This window comes from Accipiter gentilis, chromosome 29 (assembly GCF_929443795.1).
Source record: "Accipiter gentilis chromosome 29, bAccGen1.1, whole genome shotgun sequence".
Taxonomy (NCBI): domain Eukaryota; kingdom Metazoa; phylum Chordata; class Aves; order Accipitriformes; family Accipitridae; genus Astur; species Astur gentilis.
This window is the reverse complement of record NC_064908.1, coordinates 12,508,898-12,533,777: the sequence shown is the minus strand read 5'-3', so window position 1 is coordinate 12,533,777 and position 24,880 is coordinate 12,508,898. Positions and strand designations below refer to the sequence as shown.

At 51.1% G+C, this 24,880-nt stretch overlaps 1 protein-coding gene across 2 annotated transcripts in view; it reads left to right on the top strand.

Moving 5' to 3' along the window:
• The window catches only part of ASTN2 (astrotactin 2), a 361,171-nt gene that overhangs the window by 81,857 nt on the left and 254,434 nt on the right, over positions 1–24,880 (top strand). For both annotated transcript variants that reach the window (XM_049832481.1, XM_049832482.1), the window contains exon 3: positions 11,021–11,405. In XM_049832481.1, coding sequence (XP_049688438.1) covers positions 11,021–11,405 — 385 coding nt within the window. The remainder of the gene's footprint in view (positions 1–11,020; positions 11,406–24,880) is intronic.

Sequence of the window (24,880 nt, the reverse complement as noted above, 5' to 3'; positions counted from 1 at the left end):
TTTATGTATGTGCAAAGTCCTGGTGAAGTTAATGGGAGTTAAGTGTATGGTTAAGTGCTGTACTTAACCGGACTCTTAACCTGATGGGACTAGCTGTGGTGTTTTGGGAGAGGAGCAGATTTGTGGACTTGCTGAGCTTTTTGATCTTGTCTTTAAATCAGTCTTGGATTTGCCTGCTCTGTGATGCATGGGGGGGTCGGTGCATTTTTCAAATTGCATATATGCAAATTGATAAACTCTTTTCTCTTTTCCTGGTATGCACTGCCTGAGGTACCAGTAGAGGCTCTTCTCTGGCGTAGCGGGGGCTGCAGTGTGTGACTCCTGCAGTGTGAGTTGTGATGCTGGAATTGCAAAGATGCCAAATGCTACATAGACACGTGCATGGAGCTTTTATCCCTGTTCTTGTGTTTGAATACCCTCCCTCTCCCCCTGGAAAGTAGTGGTTTGTGTTGCTGCTATTCAGAAAGGCATTCATTATGCTGAAATATTTGCACTTTAAATATGGTAAGGCAGGGTTTTTTTTGGTTTTTTTACACAGTAGGCTGGATCGTTCCCAAAGCAGCTGCCAGCTATGGGCTCAGTAATAAACCTTTAAAAAAAAAACCCCAACAACAAAAAGAGCTCTTTCCCTCCATTCCTGTGTGCACAATAGCACCTTCCCATCAGCTCCTTGCTCTATAAATTGTTTTGAGATGCCCATAAATAAACTCTAAACCCCTTTTGCAGTCTCCTGCCTGTCTTTGCTCCACCCTGTGTAGAGCAGCAGCACACACTGACGCAGAGGAGACCCCATCAATGGGGCTTGGAGGTGTTGGGCTACTCCAAGAAGCCCTTGTTCCTTAACACTGCGGTGAATTTTTCTCTGTGCTTTGCCACCTTTTCTGGACAACTGTCCAAGATCTGGCAGTCCCCAGAAGCTGGCTGGTTAATTGAGCAGAAAGGATGCTGTACCGTGTCACTCACCAGCACTTGGAAGCTGGAGGCACAATGTGAATTGTCTTCATGTTCCCTCATCCGGAGATGTGCATCTCTTATTAGATTAATGTTTTTTTAATATATGCAGAATATACAGTGGGAACAGCATTAATTCGCACTAATGGTTGTGAGATCCACGGAGAATTAACTGCATTTTTTGTAAATTAGTGAGGAAGCGGATAAACACAATTATTAAAAAACCAAGAAAGGTACTTTTGCAACAGCAGTACATGTTACTCATTTATCTGACAAGTGTTCTTTACTTTTAATTATATTTCATCACTTGCTAGCAAATGCTCTGCTGGTAGATACTGTAATAATCCTCGTAATTTGAGACCTCGCTTTAGCTTTTGTTAAACCTTTGTTTGGAAGGGGTGAGAAGCAGCTGGGTAGTTCAGGTATCCCGCAGTGGCTGTGATTTCGGGGAGGGGCCCACGGTAACTGCCACTCGAGTCTGTGGTGGCTCCCGGAGGCCCCAGCTGATGCCTGGGTGCCCCAGAGATAAGCTGTGTACACATGCTCTGGGAGATGCTCTCCTGCACTCGCTGTCCAAACAAAGCATATAAACACGGGGTGGGAGCAAAGGTAGGACCTGCACTGTGTTTTTTGAGGGGCAGTGGAGGTGCTGAGGTTTGTGGGTGGTCGCTTGTGGGGTCTGAAATGAGCCTGAGGCAAAGGCTCCTAAAAATGTGCAGCTGCTTTGAGTTTTATCCCTTTTTTTAATTAGCAAGTTTAGCTGCATCCCTCCTTCACCATGCCACTTCCACACGCCTTTTGCTGTGAGTAATACTGTGCTGCTCTGTTCATTGGGCCAACTGACCGGCAGGTTGGCTTCTCCATCAGACGCTAAAATGAATATTCTGCATTATTTTTTGTGGAGGAGAAGGCACTAGCTTGGGCAGCAGCTGTGGAGGTGTTTGTGGGCTCCGCTGGGCAATGGGTAAAGCATGAACGTGATAAAAGTGGCTCCAGAAAAACACAGAGCAGTGTGGCTTGGCTGCTGCAGCTGAGGGCATCGTGCCAGATGTTCTGCTGGTGGATGGAGCACCTGCATGGGCAGAGCTCGGTCCACAGCGCAGGGCAGGAAAGTCTGGAAAAACCCCATGAGATGTTCCTGTAGGCAGCACTGTCTGCCCCCGAGGCAGGTTGGGGCTCCCCTGGGACCGGCTCTCCCTGCCCAGGGGTGTGAGGTGCAAATCTTGCAGGTCTGTTGGAGGGCTCTGATGAGGAGGAATCCCCAAGTGACCATCTCTGCTGTAAGATGGGAAGCTCTGGAGGGAGCAGAGGTGGGGCAGGGACATGTTCCCCACTAGCATCAGACAAAGCAGGCATGGCCAAGTTGCTGTTACTGGCAATTCCAGTGAAACCAAGCCAAAACTGAGCCTTGGAGGACTTTGTTGCTCTTCTCTGTCATTTGGGAAGGTATTAGGGCCACACACGGTCTCTTTGGTGGTTTTCCTTGATATTGGGTGGATTCCCATTTGCTCTTCTCCCAGCAGGGGCTACCTTTGCCGGGATGCGACCGCAGGGCAGCTCCGCTGGCCGTTGGGATGCTCCTTGCCCGAGCTGGGTCCCCATGAGCTGTCAGGGTTTGGGCTCTGGTCTAAAGACGGTGCAGAGAGGGACATTGCGTGGGTGGTGGCTCCGTGCTTGCTGGTTTGGAGGGCCTTGCCTTTAGCCTCGTGTTTAATTGCGAGGCGCTTTGTGCGTTGGTGAACCCCAGGCGCTCTCAACCTGCAACGCGTGGTGGTCCGTGCTGGTGAGACCTCGCCTGCGCTGGGAGAGGCTTCCCGTGGATGTGGTGACTTGTTTTATTTGAAGGCAGGGTTGGTTGTTCTTAACTCAAGGAATTTTTCCTCCCCTTTGGAAAATGCAGTTCAGGTACCGGGTGTAAACCAGCTGAGCGGGATGAGGGTGTGCAGGGGTCTCTAGCAGGCTCGGTGGGGAGGAGGGATGGGGCTCAGTAACTGAAACTCTTTGTGGGGGGAAAGCTCTTGTTTTTGTCTCAGCTTTGCACTCAGCCAGCCTGCCCGCATTAGGGAAACATGAGTGTGAACGCACGAGACCTTATGCATTTTAAAATCTTCCCTCTCTGAGGGCAAGCTCTGGGTTAGCAGGTCAGCCGATTTAGGTGAACCGTTTAGCACGCATTAAAATCACAATTTATGCAATATGCGCTCTGGCTTTAAAAAGAGCTAGCAATCAGGTGCTTAATAAAATCACCTCCAGCTTTCCTCTTTCAGTTCACTGCAAATAAATGCCCTTTTTTTAACATCATAAAAATGGATTAGGAGTAATTTTGAATTGTTATCCTAGCAAGATGTGCAGCTCGGGATATGCAGGCTTGTTCAGTGTGATTGAGGGCTGTGTATTTTGGTGCTTGCATACAGCCGGTGCCTGGGAGACCATTCAAATAAACATTTACTGGAACATCACATTGCATGTCTGAACGGCACAGAAAGGCTGATTGGCAGGTTCACTCCTTCTTTTTGTTTCTGTTCTTCGATGAAACAGCAAAACAAAATTCAGTGTGGCTTAAAAAAAAAAAAATTATATGGAAATGTGACTTTTTGCCTGACTCGTTACTTTTTTTTAACGTGGAAGAGTCGGAGATTTTAAAGTTATGGTTCCCACAGCAACTGTAATTCTCATCTCTTGTGCGTGTATTATACTTTGCAGGACTGTATATGCTATTAAATTTATGCCCAATGCGTTTACATACGGCATGGCAAGCAGAGCAGCTGTGTATGATGGATCTGCACGGGCCAGATGAAGCAAACCTGCAGGAACCCCTCCTTTTAAACCCCTGGGCCAGATCCTGCATTCCCTTGCACCAGCATAAGCCCTTTCAGAGAGGGTGGTTCATGGGTGCTGTTGGCTCTGGGCGCAGTTAGGTGACATGGTTGTGATAATGACAACAACAGAAGACGGTGGCCCATCATCGCTGGAGTTTGATGATGTTGTAAGAGCTGTGGAAAGAGGAGAAAAAAGACATAATACAGTTCTCTTCGGGCCACAATTCAAGCAGCCATTCCTGCTCAGCAAAGTGCTGAGGCGTATGCTGTAGTCTCATGGACTGTTATGGGAATTAAACACAGATTTGAAGTTAAGCGTGTGGTTAAGCACCTTGGTGAAGCGTTGCTCAAATGGGGATTTGAAGCGTACAGGGAGAAAATGCTGTATTTTTTTAGTAGATTTGCCCTGTAGCATTGCTGTCTTTTATGGAGAGGTGGGGTCAAGTGGTTTTGAGATCAGGACTGGATCCAGATCTCTTTAGAAGGGGTTTTTTTTTTGTGGTGTGTGGGTTTTTGTTGGTTTTCTTTTGTTTGTTTGTTTTTGTTTGTTTGGTGGTTTGGGGGGGTTGGGGTTTTTGTATGGTTTTGTTTTTTGTTGGTTTTTTGTTTGTTTGTTTGTTTTTTAAATCCTGGTGTTCATCTCTTCCTCACTATCCTTCATGCTGACTTGTTGTCTGTCCTTGGTAGTCTCATCGTCGTGCTCTGCCTCAGTTTCCCTGCCTGATGCTCACCTGCCCACGGACTCGTTTACTGAGCCTTGCAGTGTGTGGGAGTACGTGCTGTCAGAGGGTGGTCGAGATTCACGGATGGGGTGGGCAACTTGTCCTCCAGACAAAAGCCACCTGCTCTCAGGAGGGGCAGTTGGCAGGACCCCCGTGTCCCCGTGGTGTGCCAGTGCTGCTCTGCACTTTGGGCAGGTGACCTCCAGTGACTGAGCTGTCCCAGCTCTCCTGGGAGCGTTACGCTTTTTGGCATTACGTTTCTTCTTGAACGATCCTTGCTGCAAGTCAAGCTCCCAACTTCTTGTGCCACCCACGCAAGAAGGAGAGTAAGCATCTTTCCATCCCTGGTTTACGTTGTCACATCCCTTCTGCTGGCAGAGGCTGTGTGAGGACCGAGCAGGCTTGGTCAGGTCTGTGCCTGCGGGAGCATCTCCCGCGACAGGATCCGGCACCTTCCCCAGCTCCGGGTGCTATTGCTCCATTCTATCCACGAGCCCTGCTTTCCTCTTGCAGGAGATGTGACTGCTTCTTGCAAAGCCTGTTTCCCAAAGCCCTGTTCCGCTGCTGTCCTCTCCCTCCTCGCCTGCATTCGGTTGGCTCCGAGAACTCCTCCCTGCCCTCGTGTGCGACCTGCGTTAGCGGACGGGGTGATCCGGGGCCTCTTTCCTCTGCCGATCTCCTCTTACCACAGAGCTGAACGGCTGTTGGTATTTCTGGGACCTCTTTTGCCTTTTTAGACTTGGTTGCAATAGGCCAATGGACACGAGAGGGGGAGGACGGAGAGGCAGACGGAGGTGCCGTGGGTGCAGAAATTTTGCAGGGAAACAGCCCAAACTCCCCCATTATGGGCATAACAGCCGGAGGCTGGTGTTATCCCCACTCTAGGGAAGAGCACACTATAAATTCCTTTCCCCAGCCCTGCTGTTTCTTTAAAGCCAAAGGGATCGTGTGCCATCTGCGGGTATGTCCTGTGCCCCGGCAGGGCGAGGAAGCAGCAGGGTGCAGAGGAGGTCATGATAAACAGCAGTGCGCAGGAGAGGGAAGGCTCCGAGAGATGTCTGCAGAGATCAGCCTTATTTTTCATCGTTAATGATCTGAAAGAAGGTGCAAACAGCATGTTAATTAAGATTTGCAGGAGAAATATTTAAATTGAGAGGTGCAGCAAAGAGAAAAAGAGCAATAAGGCAAAGGAGTCCTAGGGAGAAGCTAGCCTGGTGCGGAGGTTTGATCTGGAAAGGGAAGAAGCAGACACCGTGCAACCCAACATGTTAAATGTGGTATTTTGCTTCCAAACCTCTCCCGAGTGCAGCTCAGTTGGGGTGAAGGCATGGGGGTCCTGATTTGGGGTCTGGCCTGGCAAAGAGACCTGCTGGTGGAGCTGGGAGGGAGAGGATGGAGAGACCAGGGGCTGCCCTCCGGCCAGCTTGGGCACCCGTGGGTGTCTTCTCTGAGTTTGGCTGCAGCAGAGGGTTTGGCCGTGAGACTTGATTACTAATTAACAGGCACTGTTATAATGGCTAATGCGGATGATCCCAGTTCTGCTTCTGGTTGTGGTTTGCCTTGGGATGTGGTTTTGGAGGATCTGTGCCCGGGAGCAAGCCTCTGCCTGGTGAAACGGCATTTATAGGGTCTCTGTGCTGCCGTTGGCCATCGCTTTTAGTTAAATTAATTAGAAATCCGTTAGCTCAAATTACAGCATGGCTAAAACCTAATGCAAATGTTTGCTACACTTGCTCGTTGAGCGCTGCTTTATTACAGCCCTCGGCAATCGCAGAGATGAGCCAGGAGAGGTTTGTGTACCGAGCTGTGGAGGTCCGAGGTTTGGTCCGTGCTGGTGGCATCTCCCCCTTCGGTGTGCCGTTCGGTGGACGTGCCTTACCTGCCCGCTTGTGTTCAGGGTTTGGTGGTGCTTTCCGTGTCTGGGTTGACCTGGGAGGGGATGAAATGCTTGAAAGAGAAGTAAGGTGCTATAGAGCTGAAATGTGGGAAGGACAAAATTGGGGCAGTGGAAGACCAGAAGGGACTGTGGGGTCATCTGCTCTGCCCTCCAGCACTGCACAAGGCACAAGAACTCTGGAGCCCTTATTTCTCGTTTGAAATAAAGCATAACTTCTCTGAAAGCATCCAGGCTTGATTTAAAAAAACAAAAATTAAAAAAAAAATAAAAAAATTGACAGTGATGGATAATCCACTACAACCCTTGCTAAATTGTTCTAGTGTTTAATTACCTTCACGGCCAAAAAGGAAAGAAAGGAAAAAGTACACAGCGTGAAGAGCTCCGAGGATTGTGTGGTTATTGCTGATTCCTATTTGCTTACCGTGGTTCACCCGCTGGGACGACGCAGAGCGATGTGATGCTCCAGCATCGGGGTCCCGCTCACCCCAGCTCTCTGAAGCTGCAGCGTGCGATGGGGGGGCCTTTGGTGCAGGATTTGTGCTGGGCAGAGCCCGGCTGTCCGGGGGGACCGTCCTTGGAGTGGGTGATGTCCCTGGGCTGCGAGAGCCCCATTTCACCCAGCAGCGGGTAGGTAGCGATGGGGCTGGTTGTCAGCACAATGTGGGGCAATAATTGGTTTTGGATGTCATGCGGGAGCAATAGGGGCTTCAAAGTTAGAAAAGAAATCAGGATATTTTTTCCCCCAGGGCAAAACCTTGCATCAGTGTTCAGCAGAAGCAGTAGAAGGGGTTCAGGTCAGCGCCGGGCTGAACGCTGTGCTGTTTTGCACCGATTTTGCTTTGACCTGCAGAAGGGATGCTTTGGTGTAATAGGTCTGGCCAGCCCAAACCATGTTCTCTTCCAGCCTGGGACCTTCTTCTGTGACTTCAGCCCTTTTTGGCCCGGTGGCTGGCAGACCACAGGGCTTGCTTTCATAACGGCTGGGCTGTGTCGCTGCGGTTGTGCAGTGTTTGACTGCAAAGCTGCAGGGCTGGCGGACTCCTCCGGGGACCCACACCACGTCCACCCTATTATGGGGAGCAGAGCTGACCAGGAAGGGCTGGAGCCTTTTACGAGCAAGTTTGTCCAGATCCCAGAGGAGCAGCAGGATGCCCTCGTCTTTCAGGGCTTTGGTAGGGAAGGGTGGTGGCTTGTGTTTGAAGAAGCACGTGCATCCTCTTGCTGCTCAGAAATTGTTCGGCATGTCGGACGGATGCCCAAACAGTGATCGCCCTCCAGGTTGGCAGCTTGCCAGCCTTCATAATTTATATGAGCGCCTGATCTCTTGGTCTTCAAGGTGGCTTCTTCCATCGGTTTTCCTTTTGTACTTCAAATAAGTCGCAGCCCTGCTGTTTTCCAGCTTCAGCTGAGGTTTGCTCCAGTGCCGCGAGCCCTGCGGTTCTGCAGACGCAGGGGTTGTCCCCACCAGCCCTCTTCTCCCCCATCCTCCTCCTCCCATCCCTCCTCTTCCCCTGGGGGTCCCAGCAGCCCTCCGGTGCCCAGTGGCTCCTGCTCGGCCGGCGCAGGGCACGCGGGAGCGCATCGGGAAGGACATTACGTGGGAGAATATGCATGTTCACAGCTCAGAGGATTAAAGGCCCGTGTTCTTATCACTGCAGAACAGAGTATTATAAATCCAGCCTTAGAATACCAAATCCCCGTGCGGCTCGGCCATTGTTTGGGAATATTAAAAAGCTCGGAGACAGAAATAATCAGTTTCCGAATGACACATTGTCAAATAAAACATTTCTCATATTATCCCTTACTTCCCCTTTCTCTCTCCCGCTCCCTCAGTTGGATAATTTAACATGAAAAATAGATTAAAATGAGGCTGGCTTGAATGCCTCCTAAGTTTGACTCTTTTTTTTTTTTTTTTTTTCTCTTTTTTTTTCCCCTTTTTCCCAGGAAGCTCTCCCAGTGCGTGCGGTGTGGTTCAACAAGCAGCTGCTGGCACGGGGTCAGGGACGAAAGGAGCACGTTGAAACTGAGCTGCCTGCTTATGAGCCCATGAATGCTCACCCAAGGGGCTGGCACGGGCACCCCTGGCCTTCCCCAGGCACAGAGGGGACCGTCGTCTCAGTGGCTGGCAGAGCAGAGATCTCCGGCTCATCCCCAAAGGATGCAGGAGCCGTGGCCGGGTTGGGCTGGGAGCCCTTGGCTTCCTTGAGCTGACCCTGTTGTTCCCGAGCTGCAGAGGGTGGGGGGAACGACATGCTAATAACCTCTGTGCCTTTACGCCTTTTTGTCATTTCTCCCAAGCAGAGAGATCTTTAATTTAATCTGCTGACAGGTTTATTTGCTCTAAGCCATTTCCTGGGGGCAGACACAAGGTGAGCCCAGGCAGACAGATGCACGGCCCCGGCACTGCCAGGGGTGCCTGGACCCCTTTTCTGGGTCCAGCTGGCAAAGCTGCTTCTTGTGCAGGGCTTTCTCAGTCACCCTGGCCTTTTCCGAGCATCTGGGTTGTCTCAGGTTGTGCTTTCCCAGGGAGGGCGAGTGCCCGTGTGGCTGTGGGAGCAGAGTGCTCTGCCCTGCTCTGCCCTGCAGCCATTTTGCGGTTGCAGAGAGCATGATGAGCGACGTCCAGCCGGGCAGCTCGGGGGCTTGGTGGTGAGGCCTTGGAGAAGGCTTTTCTCAGTAGTCACGTCCACGAGTGTTGTTCTGAAATGCTTCTGTAACGCGAGAGCCCTCGTTTTGCTGGAAGGATACCTGCACTCGAGCCGGACCTGATGTTGCGGCGTGGTTCGTCGTGTTGAATTTTGTGGCCCTGCTGTGTCCTTGTCACTGGGCTTCCCTTTTGGAGGGTCTGGTGTGCTGTGGTTTTTCTCCTGCAAAGCAGGCTTCCAAGGAAGCGGCCCCTATTTGGTGCCGCGGGGGTGCGGGTGGCTCGTGCTGGGGAGCTGCTGTGATGCTCGGGGCTCTCTGTGCATCAGGTGCTGCAGACCTGAGGAAACACGTTTCTGCTCTTCCAGACTGAGGTGTCTATGCTGTTTCTTGGTTCTGAGTGTGGAAGGCCAGGTAGGGTCTTCATCCCACTGGTCTTTCAGGTGCTCTGGCACTGCAGGGCAAGAGCCCAGTCGGCTCAGTGAGCCCTGCCCTTCTCCCACACAGAGATCCCCGAGCATCTCCTGGACACCAAACTGCATTTCCTGATGGTGCCTGTCACCTAAATTAGGGAAGTCAAGCTGAGCAATGTCTTCCTGAATCTCTGAGCCCTTCTCCCATTAGTGCCAATCTCAGGGGAGAGGCGGGGGGTTCTGATGGGAGATGCTGGGCTGGGTTCCTCTCTGTGGTGGGTCGTGGTGCTGGAATGGTCCAGGGAAGCGTCTCTCCTCTGCTTCTGCTCTCGAGGCCTCTCCCCAGCTAATTCATCCTGTGAGCTGCAATTTTGAATGCCACCTCTTTACAGCTGATCCTGTTTACAAGTCGGAGCCGCGCTCTGGGTACAGCACGGTGCTTTGTATCAAATGCAGAGGAAATACTTGCACGTCTCCGCTTTGCTTTTGCACGCTCTGTAAAGTTCTGGGCTGTGGCATCCACTGTGCCAAAGAAACGCCTGCCCTGCCCTGGCTGTTCCGTGTCATGCTGAAAAGCCCCGATTGCTCACACCACTCCTGATTTACATGCCCTGCTTTGCTTGTCTTCCACGGGATAAAATTGCTCCGACGCTGCGGAGATTAAGAGGCTGGAAGCTGGCACAGGCACAGCTCTTGCCGGTGCGGGGCTGAGCGACTGGCTGAATTTAACCTCCAGCACAGCCAGATGCAGGGCTGGCTCCCTTTGGCACTTCCCAGCCTGGCTCCCTTGGGAGGCCACTTCCACAGACATACAGATATTTAGGAAGTTTATTTTTTTGGTAAAGATACTGCTTTTTTTTAATTTTTATGGTAACATAGGTGGGAGTGGTATTGAATAAAATTTGGAGGTGGGGGAAGAGGAGAGCTTTGCAGAGGTGGTCTTGGTCTGGAATATGTTGTGCTGTGCCCCCAGGTCTGCAGGTGAAGTCTCGTTGAAACCATAGGCAAATCACAACCAGAAGTGATGGAGCCGGAGTAACCGTCCCCTGGGGAGCGGTGGTTGCAACAAATGGCACCACGCACCATTGTTTGTGTGTAATGTTGTGTGTCTCTGCTGAGGCTTTACTGCTCCCGTGTCGGTGGCTGGGTTGTTTTAATGAGTTTTTTTTCTCCTAAGCGGTGGGATGCAGTTGCCTCCTTTCCCATCTCCCAGTGCGGGGTGGGGGGGAGGGCTCACCCACCTCGGGCCACTCTGCGTGTGGGTGAGCTGGGGGGCTGTGGGGACCCGAGGGGTGCGTGGTAAGAACAAAGTCCCCGGGAGAGCGGGCAGAGCTGAGCCGGGGGCGTCACTGTGCTGTCCCCAGCTAAAGGACACCTGCGGCACCCTGCTCCGCCTGCCCGTGATGTCCTGCCCCAGAGGTGGGTGCTCTGAACCCGCCTGCATGCGGTTCGTGGAGTGTTGATGAAAGAGTGTTCTAGGGGTGGAAGGGGAGAGGGTCCATGGACACTGGCTGCAGCATCTCCTGACCCATCGCTGTGCCTCTCCTGACCCATGCTCTTTGCTCTCCTCCGCAGGGTGGGCTGATTGCGCTGCTCCTGCTCCTCTTGGTCTTCATGGTGGCTCTGTATGCCCAGCGGCGCTGGCACAAGCGCCGCCGCATCCCGCAGAAGAGCGCCAGCACGGAGGCCACCCACGAGATCCACTACATCCCCTCGGTGCTGCTGGGCCCCCAGGCCCGTGAGAGTTTCCGCAACTCGCGCCTCCAGGCCCACAACTCGGTCATCGGGGTGCCCATCCGCGAGACCCCCATCCTGGACGACTACGAGGACGAGGAGGAGGAGGAGACCCCGCGACGGGCAGAGCCCAGCACCAGGGAGGATGAATTTGGCAGCCAGGTGACGCGGACGCTGGAGAGCCTGGGCCGGGGTGGAGAGGAGAAGCCTGACTATGAAAAGAAAGGTTTGTGGGTTTTCCCTCTTCTCTTTCGCTCTCCCATCCCCTGCCAGGGTGTCTGTCCTGTGCGGTGTCACCTAGAGAGGGTGGCTCGTCCATATATAGCCCCTGTCGCTGGCACTTGGCTCTCCAGGCTCTGGTCCTGTCATCTTCAAGGTGGTTTGCAGACCTTGTCCTGGAGCTGCCTTTCCTGAGAGGGGAATCGCCTCTGGATGGTGCTGGGGAAACTGAGGCACAGTAGCTGTGAGCTCTCAGCTGTCATTGCCGGCCCCAAGGACCAGGTCCCCTGCTCTTGCAGCACTCCCTGACTGTGCTTTGCTGGTGGTTCAGGTGCTGCAGGAGCATGTGAGCTGTGTGCTTGGGAGCTCCACGGAGATACGGATTCATAGGATTTGACCCATCTTCTTTGTCAACATCCTCTTCCAAAACCAGTCTCCTGTTTCCAACGTGAGCCTGCTCAGCACGATGAGATGGGAAGCTGGTGGCTCTGCTTTCAGGCTTGGTGGTGTATCTTGTCCTAGCAATAGCAGTATCTTGTCCTAGCAATGGCAGAGACTGCTGTGAAACACCCAGTGGGTCAGGGGATGCCTGGCTGACAGAGCAGAGCTGGCATTTCCCCAGGGAGGGAATTGCTCTTTTGCCCTGGATTTGTGCAGCACCGTGCACGGGGCAGCACAGAGGAGTTGTTTCTGCTGATCCAGCAGCGCCGGAACTCCTGTCTCCTCAACAGGATGGGAATGCTGGGATTCATCCTAACTTATTGCTGTGGGTGAGTGCTAGCACATGGGCATCAATCAGGCCAGTCTTAACTCTCTAGGTGGCAGAGATGTTCATTGCCTTGCTGTCGAGTAGGGCATCAGTTCTAGCGAGCGAATGTGTTGGTGCGCTGGGGCTCCGCCAGCCTGCTGAGCCTTGATGCTCCTCGGAGAGCTGCTCCATAAAGCTGTATTTTCCACCAGCGGCAAAACATCCCCTGTGCTTTATTCTCTGAGCAATCAGACAAATGATCCTGTAGTCGCCCGCAAACAAAGTCATCAGGGCTGTAGATTTAAGGCAAGCACATAGGAGCCCTGTGTGGAGTTGGAAATGGCAGATCAGAAAATTCTCATTGCGGGAAGAAGCTCAGAGCAGAATCCGTGTGGATCTGATGGATGGATACAGACCCCAAATGTGAACCATTTCCCGCCCGTGGTGTTTGGCATGGCAGGTAGTCTTATATAGCATCTGTAGGTCAGATCAGAAAGAAGCTTATACAATTCCATAGGTGTGGGTTATGGCTGCTGCCTGTCCCTATGGTGCTGACTGCTTGTAAGGTGTAATATTGGATAATGCTGCTGTTGTAAGGTATAAATGCCCTGGTAGTAGCTGTGGGGAGCTGGGCAGCAAGAGCTGGGCTGGGGTGCCTGTTCCTGAGCAGGCGAGGTGCTGCGGATGCTTTGTGCCTTCCCTGAAGGTGCAGGGCTGGGATTTGGAGGAGTTCTGCTTCCCCCTCCCCAAAGCTCTGCCCAGCTCAGAAGGAAAGTATTAATGGGGTAAAGCGGTCCGGTGTAGGCACAGCGAGTAGCTAAAGGTTGGACACAATAGGATGGACAGACACAGGGTCCTCTGTGGTCACAGTGGACTTGATGGCACCCGTTGCTGGCCATACCAGGTATGCGGGAGCAGAGGAGAGTCCGTATGGACAGGGCTTAGCAGTGCTCCTGCAGGCTGAGCAGCTGGAGAGGCACGTTACCTGCCTGGACAGCTTCTCCTGGGAGAGGAGGAGAGACCAAACCGTGGGTGACAGATCCTGGTGGTGTCTCTTAATGCACTGCTGGAGAGCACTCAGGGGCTCTAGGAGGCAAGTGTGACAGCCGGTATAAAGCAGTCTAGACTGGCTTCTCTTTATTTAGTTGTTCTCTTAACCGCAAATAAAACTCGTGCTGCTGAACTCTGTACTTGGAGAACTGTTGCCGAGAGGGCCAGACAGGGTCTGGGTGCTGCCCCCCTGCCTGTGCACAGGGATGGAGGGACTGCAGGCTGCATGGGTACAACTACGTGACTCGGGGGGGATGCTTCTCCTGCGTGGAGAAGAGCAGCGCTTTCCCCAGAGTGTTTCAGCTAATGCACACTTGATTGCCTGCATTTTTAAAGTCTGTCTCAGAAGCTGCAATACCCACCTCTGCTTATTGAAACGTTGTTAGTAGCCGTTTAATATTGTTCACCTGCAATGCACAGTAAAATATATGTGAATAAACAAAAGCAAAGTACGTTAGTGCTAATTGCTGAGTGACTGCAGCAGGAGCAAGGAAGGGATGTGCCGGCTTGCTGTGTGCAGGGAAGGAGCTTTTGGGTGATGCTGGACCCATTTTTCCCTTCTGTGACCGTGCGGGATTCCCATAAAGCCTGAACAGTCCCTGGTTGGAGCACCCACGATGGCTGTGCTGGGGGACGGGGATGGGGACAGGGACTCTCCTCAGCTCTGTGGAGGAGATCGCGGCTCCAACCAACAGAGCCAGGGAGAGCCCAGATGATGCATTGTGTTTGGAAAGCAGGTCTCTGCGCTCGTGATGGTCGTAAGTGGTGGCTGAGGTTGTGTTTCTTCCACCCATAAAGTGCTTTTTACTCTTTCCTCTTTTAAACAAGATGATTATGATGGCGATGGTTATCGTTGCTCAAACAAACATGGAGGTGCCCAGGGGTCCATCTGCCGTGCTCGAGTGCTGATCTGAGCATCCCTGTTGGCATCCCCCTTTGTGTACGGCTGCCTGTTACCAGCCCATGGTGTTAAGAGATGTTTCCCCAACCCTCTGCTCGGTGAGAATGAACAAATGAATGCCTTCATATATCGTAACTGAGCTACCTTTTTTGTTCTTTCATATTTTCTTCTTTGTTTTGCTTTTCTATAAATTATTTAGAGTTGTGTGACTGGGGAAGACAGCAGTAACTGCATTTCAGTCCTCTTCAAAACATAATAGTAAACAAGATCTAGGGCAGAATATTAAACTATCTGAGGGCTTCAGGAATTGGCAATAAAGAACTTCTTATACTGACTGAAAAATCCCCCAAGCTGGGGCTGCAAGAGCTATGCCATGCTGTGAAATATGTTCACAAATGCTCCCACCAGTTCAGGTTGTGATGCCATCGGGCTTTGCACCTTGGATCGAGGCAGGTTTGTGCCTTGCCTGGTCTGATCCTTCCAAACTGAGCCGGTTCACCGTGTGTTTCCTCCCAGACGGGCACCCGTCTTGGGTGAGGCTTTGCTCAAGGAGTCAGGCTATGGTACGCGCTAGTTACTCATCTCTGCTGAAGCTGGTCAGAGCCTGGACTGCCAAGGACAAGGTGGCTGTAGTTCAGATCTAGGATTTCTAGACTAGAAATAGAACTATATGTGCTGTGGGCTTTGCACTCTGGCCTGGTTTGCACACGTGTGGGAAACATGGTGATTCGGGAGACGTTGGATGTGCTGCGCACACAGGCGCTTTGAGCTGCCCGCGAGCAGCAGATGCAGCTGGGATTCCCGCGGGATGCGGCAGGTGGGGTGGAGAAACTCTGCAGTTGGTGTGAGCAAACGCCGCGTACCTGGAGATCCCATGGGGCTGGAAATCAGTTCTGCTCGGGCACAGTTTTACAGGTAGATCGAAGATGGATGTGTCAAGGAAAACCCAGCTGGAGCATGGCCCTAGCTCAGGGACAGGGTCAGCCTTCCCTCTGGTGCCCGGCTGCATGGCTGGAGCCGCCAGGTTTCGGCGCGATCACCAGGGCCAGGTGAGAAGCTGTGCCCGCATCCCAGGGAGTCCGTCAGTGCCCGAGGGAAAAGCTCTTCTTGCTGCTCTTGCAGTGTAGCGTTGCGATAAGACATCAGCTGGGACTTGTCAGCGGGCTCCAAATGGTATCATCACTGGGGCTGTCACTAGAGGCTCTTTCAAGTGTCACTTCCCAGCATTAATTACCAGGGATGGCAAATCCAATGAAGATGAAGCATTTTGGCTCGCCCTCCACCTGCCTGCGCTGCTTGCTTTCCCCCATGTGCTGGGCAGTGATTGATTTGCAGGTGCGGAGTTGCGCTGGCGGCGGGTGCTTTCCATCATTTGGGATTTGCACACCCTGCGCTGTGCGGCTGTTGGGCTCGATTGCCCTTTCCGCGAGGAAGAGCGTGGTTTCTCATTCCCCACGTGTTGCTTCTGGATATATTGGGTCAGGTAGGGAGTTGTACTGGATGAGTCTGTGTACAGCCCTGCGCAATGGGAGAGAAGTCCCTGCCTGGGAGGTCGAGCAGCAGAAATGTTTTGCAAATCATGGGCAAGCAGAGCACAGATCAGCAAGCCAAACTTTCCTCCCAAGTCTGAGGCAGCGCTCTGCAGCAATGCGGATGGGAGGGCTGCTCCTGCACAGTGCCGGAGCATCTAAAGTGAAGCCCAGCACAAACAAAACACGGGAGCAATGTGCTGAATAATGACATCTAGTAACAAGCGCATCTGAGTGATAAAGTTAATGAAATTACAGGTTCTGACCTGATACCAGGCTCTGCTGCGGGTAGATAAACAGCAGGGCAAAGATGAGATGTTTATTTCTCCCTAGCTGCAGTTGTAATCTGGATGCGCTGTGCAGGGCCATTAACATTATTACTGTTATGCAAAATCATTTTTGACTTGGGGGGAAGTGGGGGTGGGGAAGAAAGAAAGAAAAATCCCCCAACTCCCTAGAAAATGGAAAGCTGACAAAATTAGAATTGCAGCAGGAGCACAAACTGACCTGGTGACATTGCGCAGAGCCCAGATGAATTTAGACAGAAGAAAAATTCGAGGCAGTTTAAGGAGAAAAGTAGTCTTTTTTCTATTAATATAATAAAATGAAATGGAGCAAGGAAGGAGGCAATAGCCAGGCAGTCCTAATTAGCCAAAAGGATGCCTTTGTGCTGGTGTGGAAAGGGAGCCATGCCCTCTCCTCGTGGCTTTGGGTTCTCTCTGGCAATTAGAAGGTCTCCAGCGGTTTTGTGCCCTGTGGGCGTGCGTGGTGCTGAGTGGGGTCTGCTGGTGTGGGGTGGGGTTTCTGGGTCTTGGTCTTTGCTGGGGAGACCCCCATGTCCAAACCCAGTCCCTGTGCGTACACAGCATTCTGTGATTAAGGGGATTTGGGTAAATTTGTGCAGGTGATGTCACTGTCCTCACTGACTCTGTCCTCACTTCTCTGGGCAGTTTCCAGTCCATGCTCCCGATGATTTCTGCTCTCCTGCCTTTCCCGAGCAGATGGCCTCAAGCTCTCCAGCCCTTTGGGAATTCCTAACTTGCTTTTATCTTTTAACACACCTGGTGCTCATCTCTACTGACACTACAGCGGCAGGAGCCCTTTGCTTCTGTCCATCAAGTGCTGTTCGAGGGGGTTTGCCCCCAGTCCATTCCAGGCAGCACCGCTACGTCTCCAGATGAGACACGTTGGATGCATAGAGATGGAATTAGTAAAATTAAGGCAGATAAAAGTCCAGCAAGCCTGAATATGGGGTTACCCACAAGTTTCCCAATGAGAAGATCTTGCCAAACCAAATCTCTTAAGGATCAGTGAGAAGCAGAACTTCTGCCTGGTGAAAACTGAGGAGAAAATAGATGTCAGACTTGAAAATCGAGTATCTGCAATTCCAGTCCTGCAACAAAGGACCCATCTTTATTTTCTCAGTTTCTTTCATGTTCAAAAAAAGAACTTTTCAAGCAGCCTTTGTGCTGGCTTCACAGACTCTGCAGTCTAGGTATGGCCTCCAAGTCTAGACAGGAGACAGGACTTATTACCGATGGTAGCGATGATTAATACCGTAGGCATATCAAAGGCATGGTTGTGCAGTCATCTTGAATTCATATCTCCTGGACTTTCTTCTCACCTGCTGTGTTAACTTAGGTAAACCTCTGAAGTTTCTCTTACTTAATCCATGGATGCTCTTCTCTGTAGCGATAGCGAGAGGCTTTTGAGCATGCCTGGAAGATGGTCTGGCACCTAGAGTGAACCTGGAGATGTAGATCCAGCTGCACTTTGCCACTGGCTGCTTTGGTAACCCATGTCATGTCACTTAATGGTCCAGTCCTCATCTGTGAGTTGGAGAGGGGAACCAAGCCAGACAGCAGACAGGGCAGCATGAGGAAACATCAAGAACTGCTAATGGGCTGTGGTCCCTTGGGCTGTGGTCCCAACACCCTCCCAACCAAACTGCTCTGGGTGATGCAGTCCAGGGGAACTGCAGGAGAAGGGCTTTTGGCAGGGGAGACAGATAGCTTAGGTTTGGAATAACAGCAAAAGGCAGGCAGGGGATGAAGAGACGGAGCTTCCTATGCCACCCGCCAACGCTGGAGCAGCTGTTCTGGTGGCTGCATCTCAGTCGTCATCTTCGCCTCCCAGTGAAGACTCCTCTAGGGAGAGGTAAGGCAGCGCTCTGGCCCGAGGGCACAGTGTCAGGGCTGGGGAAAGGGACATTTGCGGGGCTGAGATGCGGAAGAGGAGGGCAGGCAGTTAAGCTGTGCCCTAGAGTTGCTGTTCATTATGGGTATACGAGCTCTATCTTGGAGGTGAGGTTTAAAGACAGGTTGCGAGTCAGAGGCGATGCCCTTGTAGCGGACAGGGCGGTGGTGGTGTCCTCCCCGATGGAGAATGGAGAGCCCATGGGCAACAGGAGTGAGATGACTGGCCTGATGTTGCCGTCCCCGAGCTGACAGACCAGTATCCTCGAGGGAACAGTGCCTGGCAGTGAGATCGCCGCCGTGCCGGGGCGTACGTCCCTGGTGCCCACGCTGCCGTGCCGGGGCTGGGAGCCGCTGTCTGCAGCTGCCGTTCGCTCGGGTAGGCAGATGCAGTGCCACCCTGAATCCAAGCATTAACCGGAGGCTTTCTGAGCCTTTAATAAATAAAACGACAGCTTAATGTTTGCTGGGACTGGAGGCTAAAATGGGACAGAACGTCAGGCTGGCATCCGATATGTCTTGGGGCTCTGTCTTCTTTCCAGTGACCTGATGGGATCGTGACCCTCTTTGTACGTGATCAGCTTTTCCCAGCTCTAATCCCCGCCAACTCCTTGCGTAATTTACAGACCTTTGAAAATGTATATTCACATAGCTTGCCAGTGGAAAGTGTTTTTTGCAGTCCGCTATTCCTGGCTGAAAAACCCTGCTGCAAATTTCAGCTTTAAAGAAATAATAAAATAAAATAAAAAAAAAGAGGCCCAACAGGGTAGGAATTGGGTCCCAATTCAGGAAAGCATTTGAGCACATGCTTAGCCAGTGTCTCTAGTTATTAGAGAAATTAAACGGGTTTTTAAGTCCAACATGCTTAATTCTAACTGATTTGAGTGCATTAACGAAGAGAACAGGGGTCCAGTTGCAGAGGTTACAACAGATATGCCATTTGGGTCCTTCAGTTTTATGGTGATGCCAGCTCTGACTTTAATGTTGATTTGAAAATGTCCCTACCTGCCAGGAAAAAGCTTTGCTTTCCAGAGAGATAAACACAGTCATAATTAATATATTAATATGTTAATTTCCTTTCAAGCTTTAAATGCAGAGCTGCCAGGCTGGAGTTTTAGGTTTGTTTTGATCATCCTATCACATCGAACTGGTTGCCTCCATCCCAAATTTGGGTTGTCCTCACCAACATGGGGGGAGGGAATGATAGTCTCTTGGCCTGGTGGTCCTGCGGGACACGCTCCCCATCCCTTACGTCCCCCGAGAAAGTGGCCTAAGGCAGTATCACAGATGTGCTGGACTGTGCCCAGGAGGTCTCCCCAACAAGAGCCGTATCTGATGTGCCTCCTGCCTCCAGCAGCAGGTCAGAAGGAATGGGAAAGCTCCTGGGGGCTGGTGGTCTCCTTTGGTCCTGCATCCCCCTGGCTGAGGGAGATGCTGTGCTGGTATGTGCTTAATGACTGATTAAGGCTTAAACATCTCAGGCCAGCCAGGGCTCTTCCTGGCCTACAGCAAGTGTTGCTGTTGAGAAAAGGCTGGTAGGTTGGATTTCCTGATGTGGTTTTCTTGTTTTATTTCCCTCCCTTTGCTGTATCCTGCTTACTGATTTCATGAGACAGAGAAGGGAAGAAGCAGACGGAAAAGTGGCTTGTGATGGTGCTATAGGGAATGGAAGAGAAAAGGGGTGTTTTAATATGCCAATATTTTGCTGAGCATCCTGAAGGGGTGGCAGTTTTTTAAAGTCCTGCTAGTTTATCAGCGCTTTGTGAGGCTTGGGCTGGTCTTACCCCCATGCTGCACGACATCTTGTGGGAAGAAATACCTGTGGTCATCCCCATCTCCCAGCCACAGCCGCGTGGCTTGTGACTCCTCAGGTCAGCAGCAGCTCTTTTAATGTGGGTTTTTATAGGGTTTTGTGGGGCTGCTGATGCCTGGTGGAGATGCCGTAGCAGTTGCATGTGCAATAGCCCTGTTTTCCCAGATGTCCAAAGTGTTTTTCATCCAGGCTAAATCACAAGCTCACAGAAGATAAGCTGTGAAGTTTTGGCTGTCCAAGGAAAACAAGCCATCAGGAACTATATTTATATAAATGCCAGGCATGCGTTGTTCATCACTTTGTGCACCGCTATGAATGTTTGATAAAGCACTACATTATTTAAGGCGTAGCTGGGTTGTAGGCCAGTTGTTGACCAGGATTAACTTTTAAGATGATTTTTTTTTTTAACTTCCCCCACAGTGCAAAATCTAAAAAAATATGGTGGCTCTTTATTCCCCTTGGGAGACCCTGGGGGATCTCAAGTGTCCTCTCCTCTCCTGGGTTTCTGTGCTGGGTTGCATCTTGCAGCTGCCTTGCATGCAATGCAGAGGACCTGGGAGAGCTTCAGCTCTGCCCAGGGCTGTCCTTCCATGGTGTCAGCATGGAGAAAAACCTGCTACTGGTTTCTGAAGTCAGGAAGACCACGAGAAAGAGGGTGTGGGGTCTGGGATGAAGGAGAACAATCTGACAATGTTCCCCATTTCTGCTGGAAATATATAGATGCTAGTGAGCACTCGGGCAGCCCCTGGGATGCGTGGCTTCTGGGTCCTGTCACCTGCATGAGAGCGATGGGTTTGTCTCGGTCCATGATGCTCAGTGCTTCTTCACCTTGGCTTTTAGCAGCCTTGTGACTCTGCTGGTCGGTGTGTACGACATGCTCTGCCCATTGGTCCGTACTGGGCTTATGGGTTTTGTGGGGAGGGCAGCTGCAGCACCAGCTCTTCGCTCTGTTTGCATCTCCTCTTCCTATCAGTTGTGTTTTACCTGGCTACGGCACCGAGACAGTTAGTTTTGTCAGCTGGCTCCTAAGGAAGATGGATCGAGGCCGGGCACCTGCGCTGATATTAGGTCTGCAGGCACCTTCCAGCCCCATTTATCATTAGGCAGTGACCTACCCGAAGGACCAGCGGGAGAGGAAACTTATTAACAAGGTGCTTCAAATCAATCCTTTCTGACGGCTCCGCTGAGTTACAGCGTTTGCTGTGACTCACCCATGGGGTCCTGCAGGGTCTGGCTGTGCTCGGCCTCTCTGTGTCACCCCCATGGCTTGGAAATAGTTTGCTTTTGATAGCCTGGGCTCTCTGGGCATTCCCTCAGCTCCAGGTCTTCTCCTAAGCTAACAAACCGGCTCTCGGCTCCTTCTGTCCTGCACCTGTGTGCTTCCCAGTGTGGGGGACGGTTGGTCCCTGCCACGGCAGGGGTCTCCTGGTGGTGTTTGTGCCACGCGTGCACAGCTGAAGCTCCTTGGCCCCATTGCAATACGGGGGTTTGGTGGTTTGCCCTTCTCGGGGTTGACGTTGCTCCCTTGTTCTCCCCAGCGTGTGGCACAGGGTTGCCAGTACCATGAGAAGGTATCACCTTGCTGGTTGGGTGAAAGAAACTTAATTTCCAACTAACAAATTTGTTCTGCGCCTCGCTGCCGAGCAGGGAGCTGGGTGGTGGTTGAGACTGGGGAGGGGCCGCTGAGCCACATTTCCCACCCCAGTTTGCCAGCCGTTGCTGTTCTCTGCCCATACCCATCCCTAGGGGTGCTGGGACTCGCTCATGCTCATTTTACAGATGCCAAAGTGCTGCTGCCTCCAGGTTCATCACCCAGCGGCGGTTCCTCAGCCAGATGGGGTTGGGGCTTTCTCCTGCCCTTGGTGGGTCTCTGCCCCAGCTGGCTCCATAGGGCAGTTTTTCCTCTGAATTTGTGGAGTTGTAGATGTGTGATGGAGAAAGGGAGCTGGAGGTCAGCACTGTGCTCTCAAGCTGGTGTCTCTCCTCCACGCAACATTAGCCTGGGCTGCTTCATGTGCCCGTTAGCACCAAATCAGGAAGCTTTCTCCAGGGTGTTCTTATTTAACTTTTCAATTATTTTATAACTTGAGGAGCATTAGCTGCTGCTGAGGGTCTGCCCATCTTCCCTGCTCCTCTCTGCTCACCGCGTAAGTGAAAAAGTTGCAGTGTCTCATAAAAAAAGGTAAGTTAATGGTTTCATTAGAGCGGAGATGGTGGGGAAGCAGTCTCCGGTGGCCTGGACCTTCATGGTGCTGGGGCAGGGGAAGATGGGGCAGTGTCCCATGGCCAAAGGCTTTTGCTTGCAGAAGAAATGGGGTAAAAGAACAAATCATAGAATGGTTTGGGTCGGAAGGGACCTTTAAAGGTCATTTAGTCCAACCCCCCCTGCAATGAGCAGGGACATCCTCAACTAGATGAGGTTGCTCAGAGCCCCGTCCAGCCTGACTTTGAACGTTTCCAGGGATGGGACATCTACCACCTCTCTGGGCAACCTCTGCCAGGGTTTCACCACCCTCAGCATAAAAAAATTTCTTCCTTATATCTAGTCTGAGTCTATGCTCCTTTAGTTTAAAAGCATTACCCCTTGTCCTATCGCGACAGGCCCCACTAAAATGTCTGTGCTCACCTTATAAGCCCCCTTTAAGTATTGAAGGACAACAATAAGGTCTCCCCGGTGCCTTCTCTTCTTCAGGCTGAACAATCCCAATCTGCAATGCCCTATAGGTGTCAGGGGAGGGGTGTGCTAGAAAACTCTTTGCCCCGTAGAAGAACAGTGGGTTTCCTGGTCAGAAACAGCTCCTGGGAAGGTCAAACCCAGCTGGTAGCAGCCCAAGGAGCACAAGAGACCCATCCGCTTTTGCAAGGTGCTTGTTACGCAAAGGTGCAAGGCAGAGGTGGGAACTGTTGGACGGTGGCTCTTAAGCGCTTGATCTGTCGCGATGTGTTTATAATTATATTGCGTTATCTTAATTACCATCATGGGAAGTCAGGAGTGTGGCGGGTGGAAGGGCAAGGAGGAAGGTAGAAAGGCAGGGGAAGTGCAGGGTGACGAATAACTCGCAGCCTCTGTCGATGGGGCCGTGATTGTGGTCGGAGTTGGAAACGATGCTATTAATACAATGCTTATTCATTTCCTATAATAAAAAAATGGAAGTGCTTTGCAATTACCCAATTCCGAATGAAATTAACATTCCGTGGCATTTTCCAGTAAACGGTTAGTTTGCACACATGAGTGGAGGCAATTAGCTGGGAAGCGATTGAGCACCGTGACTGGAGAGAGGATGAAGAAGGGTCAGGGCAGCCGGTGCTGGGAGGGTGCTGCCGTGTGCTCTGGCTCCGGGTGCCCCTTCCTGGCGGGCTGGGTGTTCCCTGGGTCCTGCCGGTTTGAGGAGCAGCTCACCCTGCTTGTAACAAGGGCAGGAGCTGCAGATATTACCTCCTGCTCTCTGTAGATGGAGGGAATGGCAAAGCTTTGCAATAAAGAAGAAAAGCAAAGAGCAGCTGTGTGGTCAGAGGGGTTGTGGGGTCCCCTCGTGGTCCCCAGGGTCCCCGTCCCCATTGTGGGACGCTGACCGAGCGCAGGTCCCCATCCCCCTCCCGTGCTGCACACCAGCCTCTCCCGGCATCCCCCTTTCTCCGTCACACGCCCCAAGCTTTATTAAAAACCAATGGAGACTTTTTTTTTTGGCAGATTTGTTAAACTACTGAAAACTTCTGATCCTATCAGCTTGGGGTTTTTTTTTTCCCCTGCCTTGTACCAGATAAGGACTGTGCTGGCTCCGAGCCCAGAGCTGAGGGTGGTGGAGAACGGGATAGGGAAGCAGTCATCTCATGAATATATGAAGGAGGAAAGTACATTTGTTCAGTTTCCTTCAAAGGAGACATCTTGAATAAAGTTTTATCTTTTCTTCTGTTACCCTCCCCCTCCAATTTGCAATTAAAATTAGATTTTTACGTATGAAAATCTATTTTTATAGCAACAGTTTTATTAATGTATATAATAACCTATTAATGTATTAATTTCTATGTATTAATACCTATGTTCAAAAAATTTATACCTCCTCTATTTTAAAATTCAAGAAAAAGGGCCGGGAGAGAAAAGAAAGAAAAAGTCGAGATGGATGGAATACAAGCCTGTTTTCAAAATGCTCCTGGGTTCCCATCTCCCTCTGTTGCCGTGTCTGAAAACCCCTCTGTGTAAAAGAGCTTCTCGGGGAGAGATTGATCCTCCTTCACGCCGCGTTGGCAGGCTGGGCTGGGGGCCAGTTCCAGCAAAGCGCGCGGTGCCACGTATGTCATTTCCCTTGATGGGTTCGCCTAAGGATGGCTTGGAGATGTATGCATTGCAGGAGGTGCTTGGTGCCCTGATGTATGGGTACGTGTGGTTATTTGTGCTTTGTTTTGATGTTTTTATGTATATATATATATTTTATTTTAAATATATATATCCATATATATATCTCCTGCGTTGGTTGTGTAATGCAGCCAGCAGTCTCCCAGTGTTTCTTGGACACGGTGTGCCTGCACGTAGCATATGATGTGGACTAATGGAGAGCAGGGGACCCATGGGGACAGAGACTCTTGCTTGAGAGGTGGTAGAGGTGTTTGGTGGCTGGAGAAAGACATGGAGAGCTACAGTTCTCGGCGTTTCTCATGTTTTTGCCATATCTATCACGCTCTGTGGCAGGAAGTTGCTCTCCAAATGTGTTTTCATCCCAATATGTGTGAAGCTGTTGTACAAATCTCTCCCACCATCATCACATAGGCATCAGTGTAATTGCCTAATTTTATGCTAGTAAAGCTCTCTGCTTTCTGGAGCCTAGTACCTTCAGGGTGGCACTGTTGAAAATCAGTCCACATCCCAGTTTCAGAACAAACACCGTTGCTTATTTCATGCTTCAAAAAGCAACAAACACCCATTATTTAGAGCTGGTGAGAAAACAGGGTTTCCACCATGTGGAAGACTTCCAGTATTGTGAAATTTATGCTCATCCCAAATAGGATCAGAAAGTCGATTTCTTGAAATACTTTGTAGAATAAAAATTTCCAAAATATCGATCCAGAAACAGCAAAATGAGCTTATTGAAACTCAGAGGTTTGATTTGGAGGTTGCAATTATAATGTTATTAAACTGCATTACACATACCTGATGTTTACGTGGTGCATTATGGATGTGATCATGCATTAGACCTTTCGAGCCAGCATCAGTGATTCCCAGGAGAGTACCCTCCCCTATGCCTAGAAAA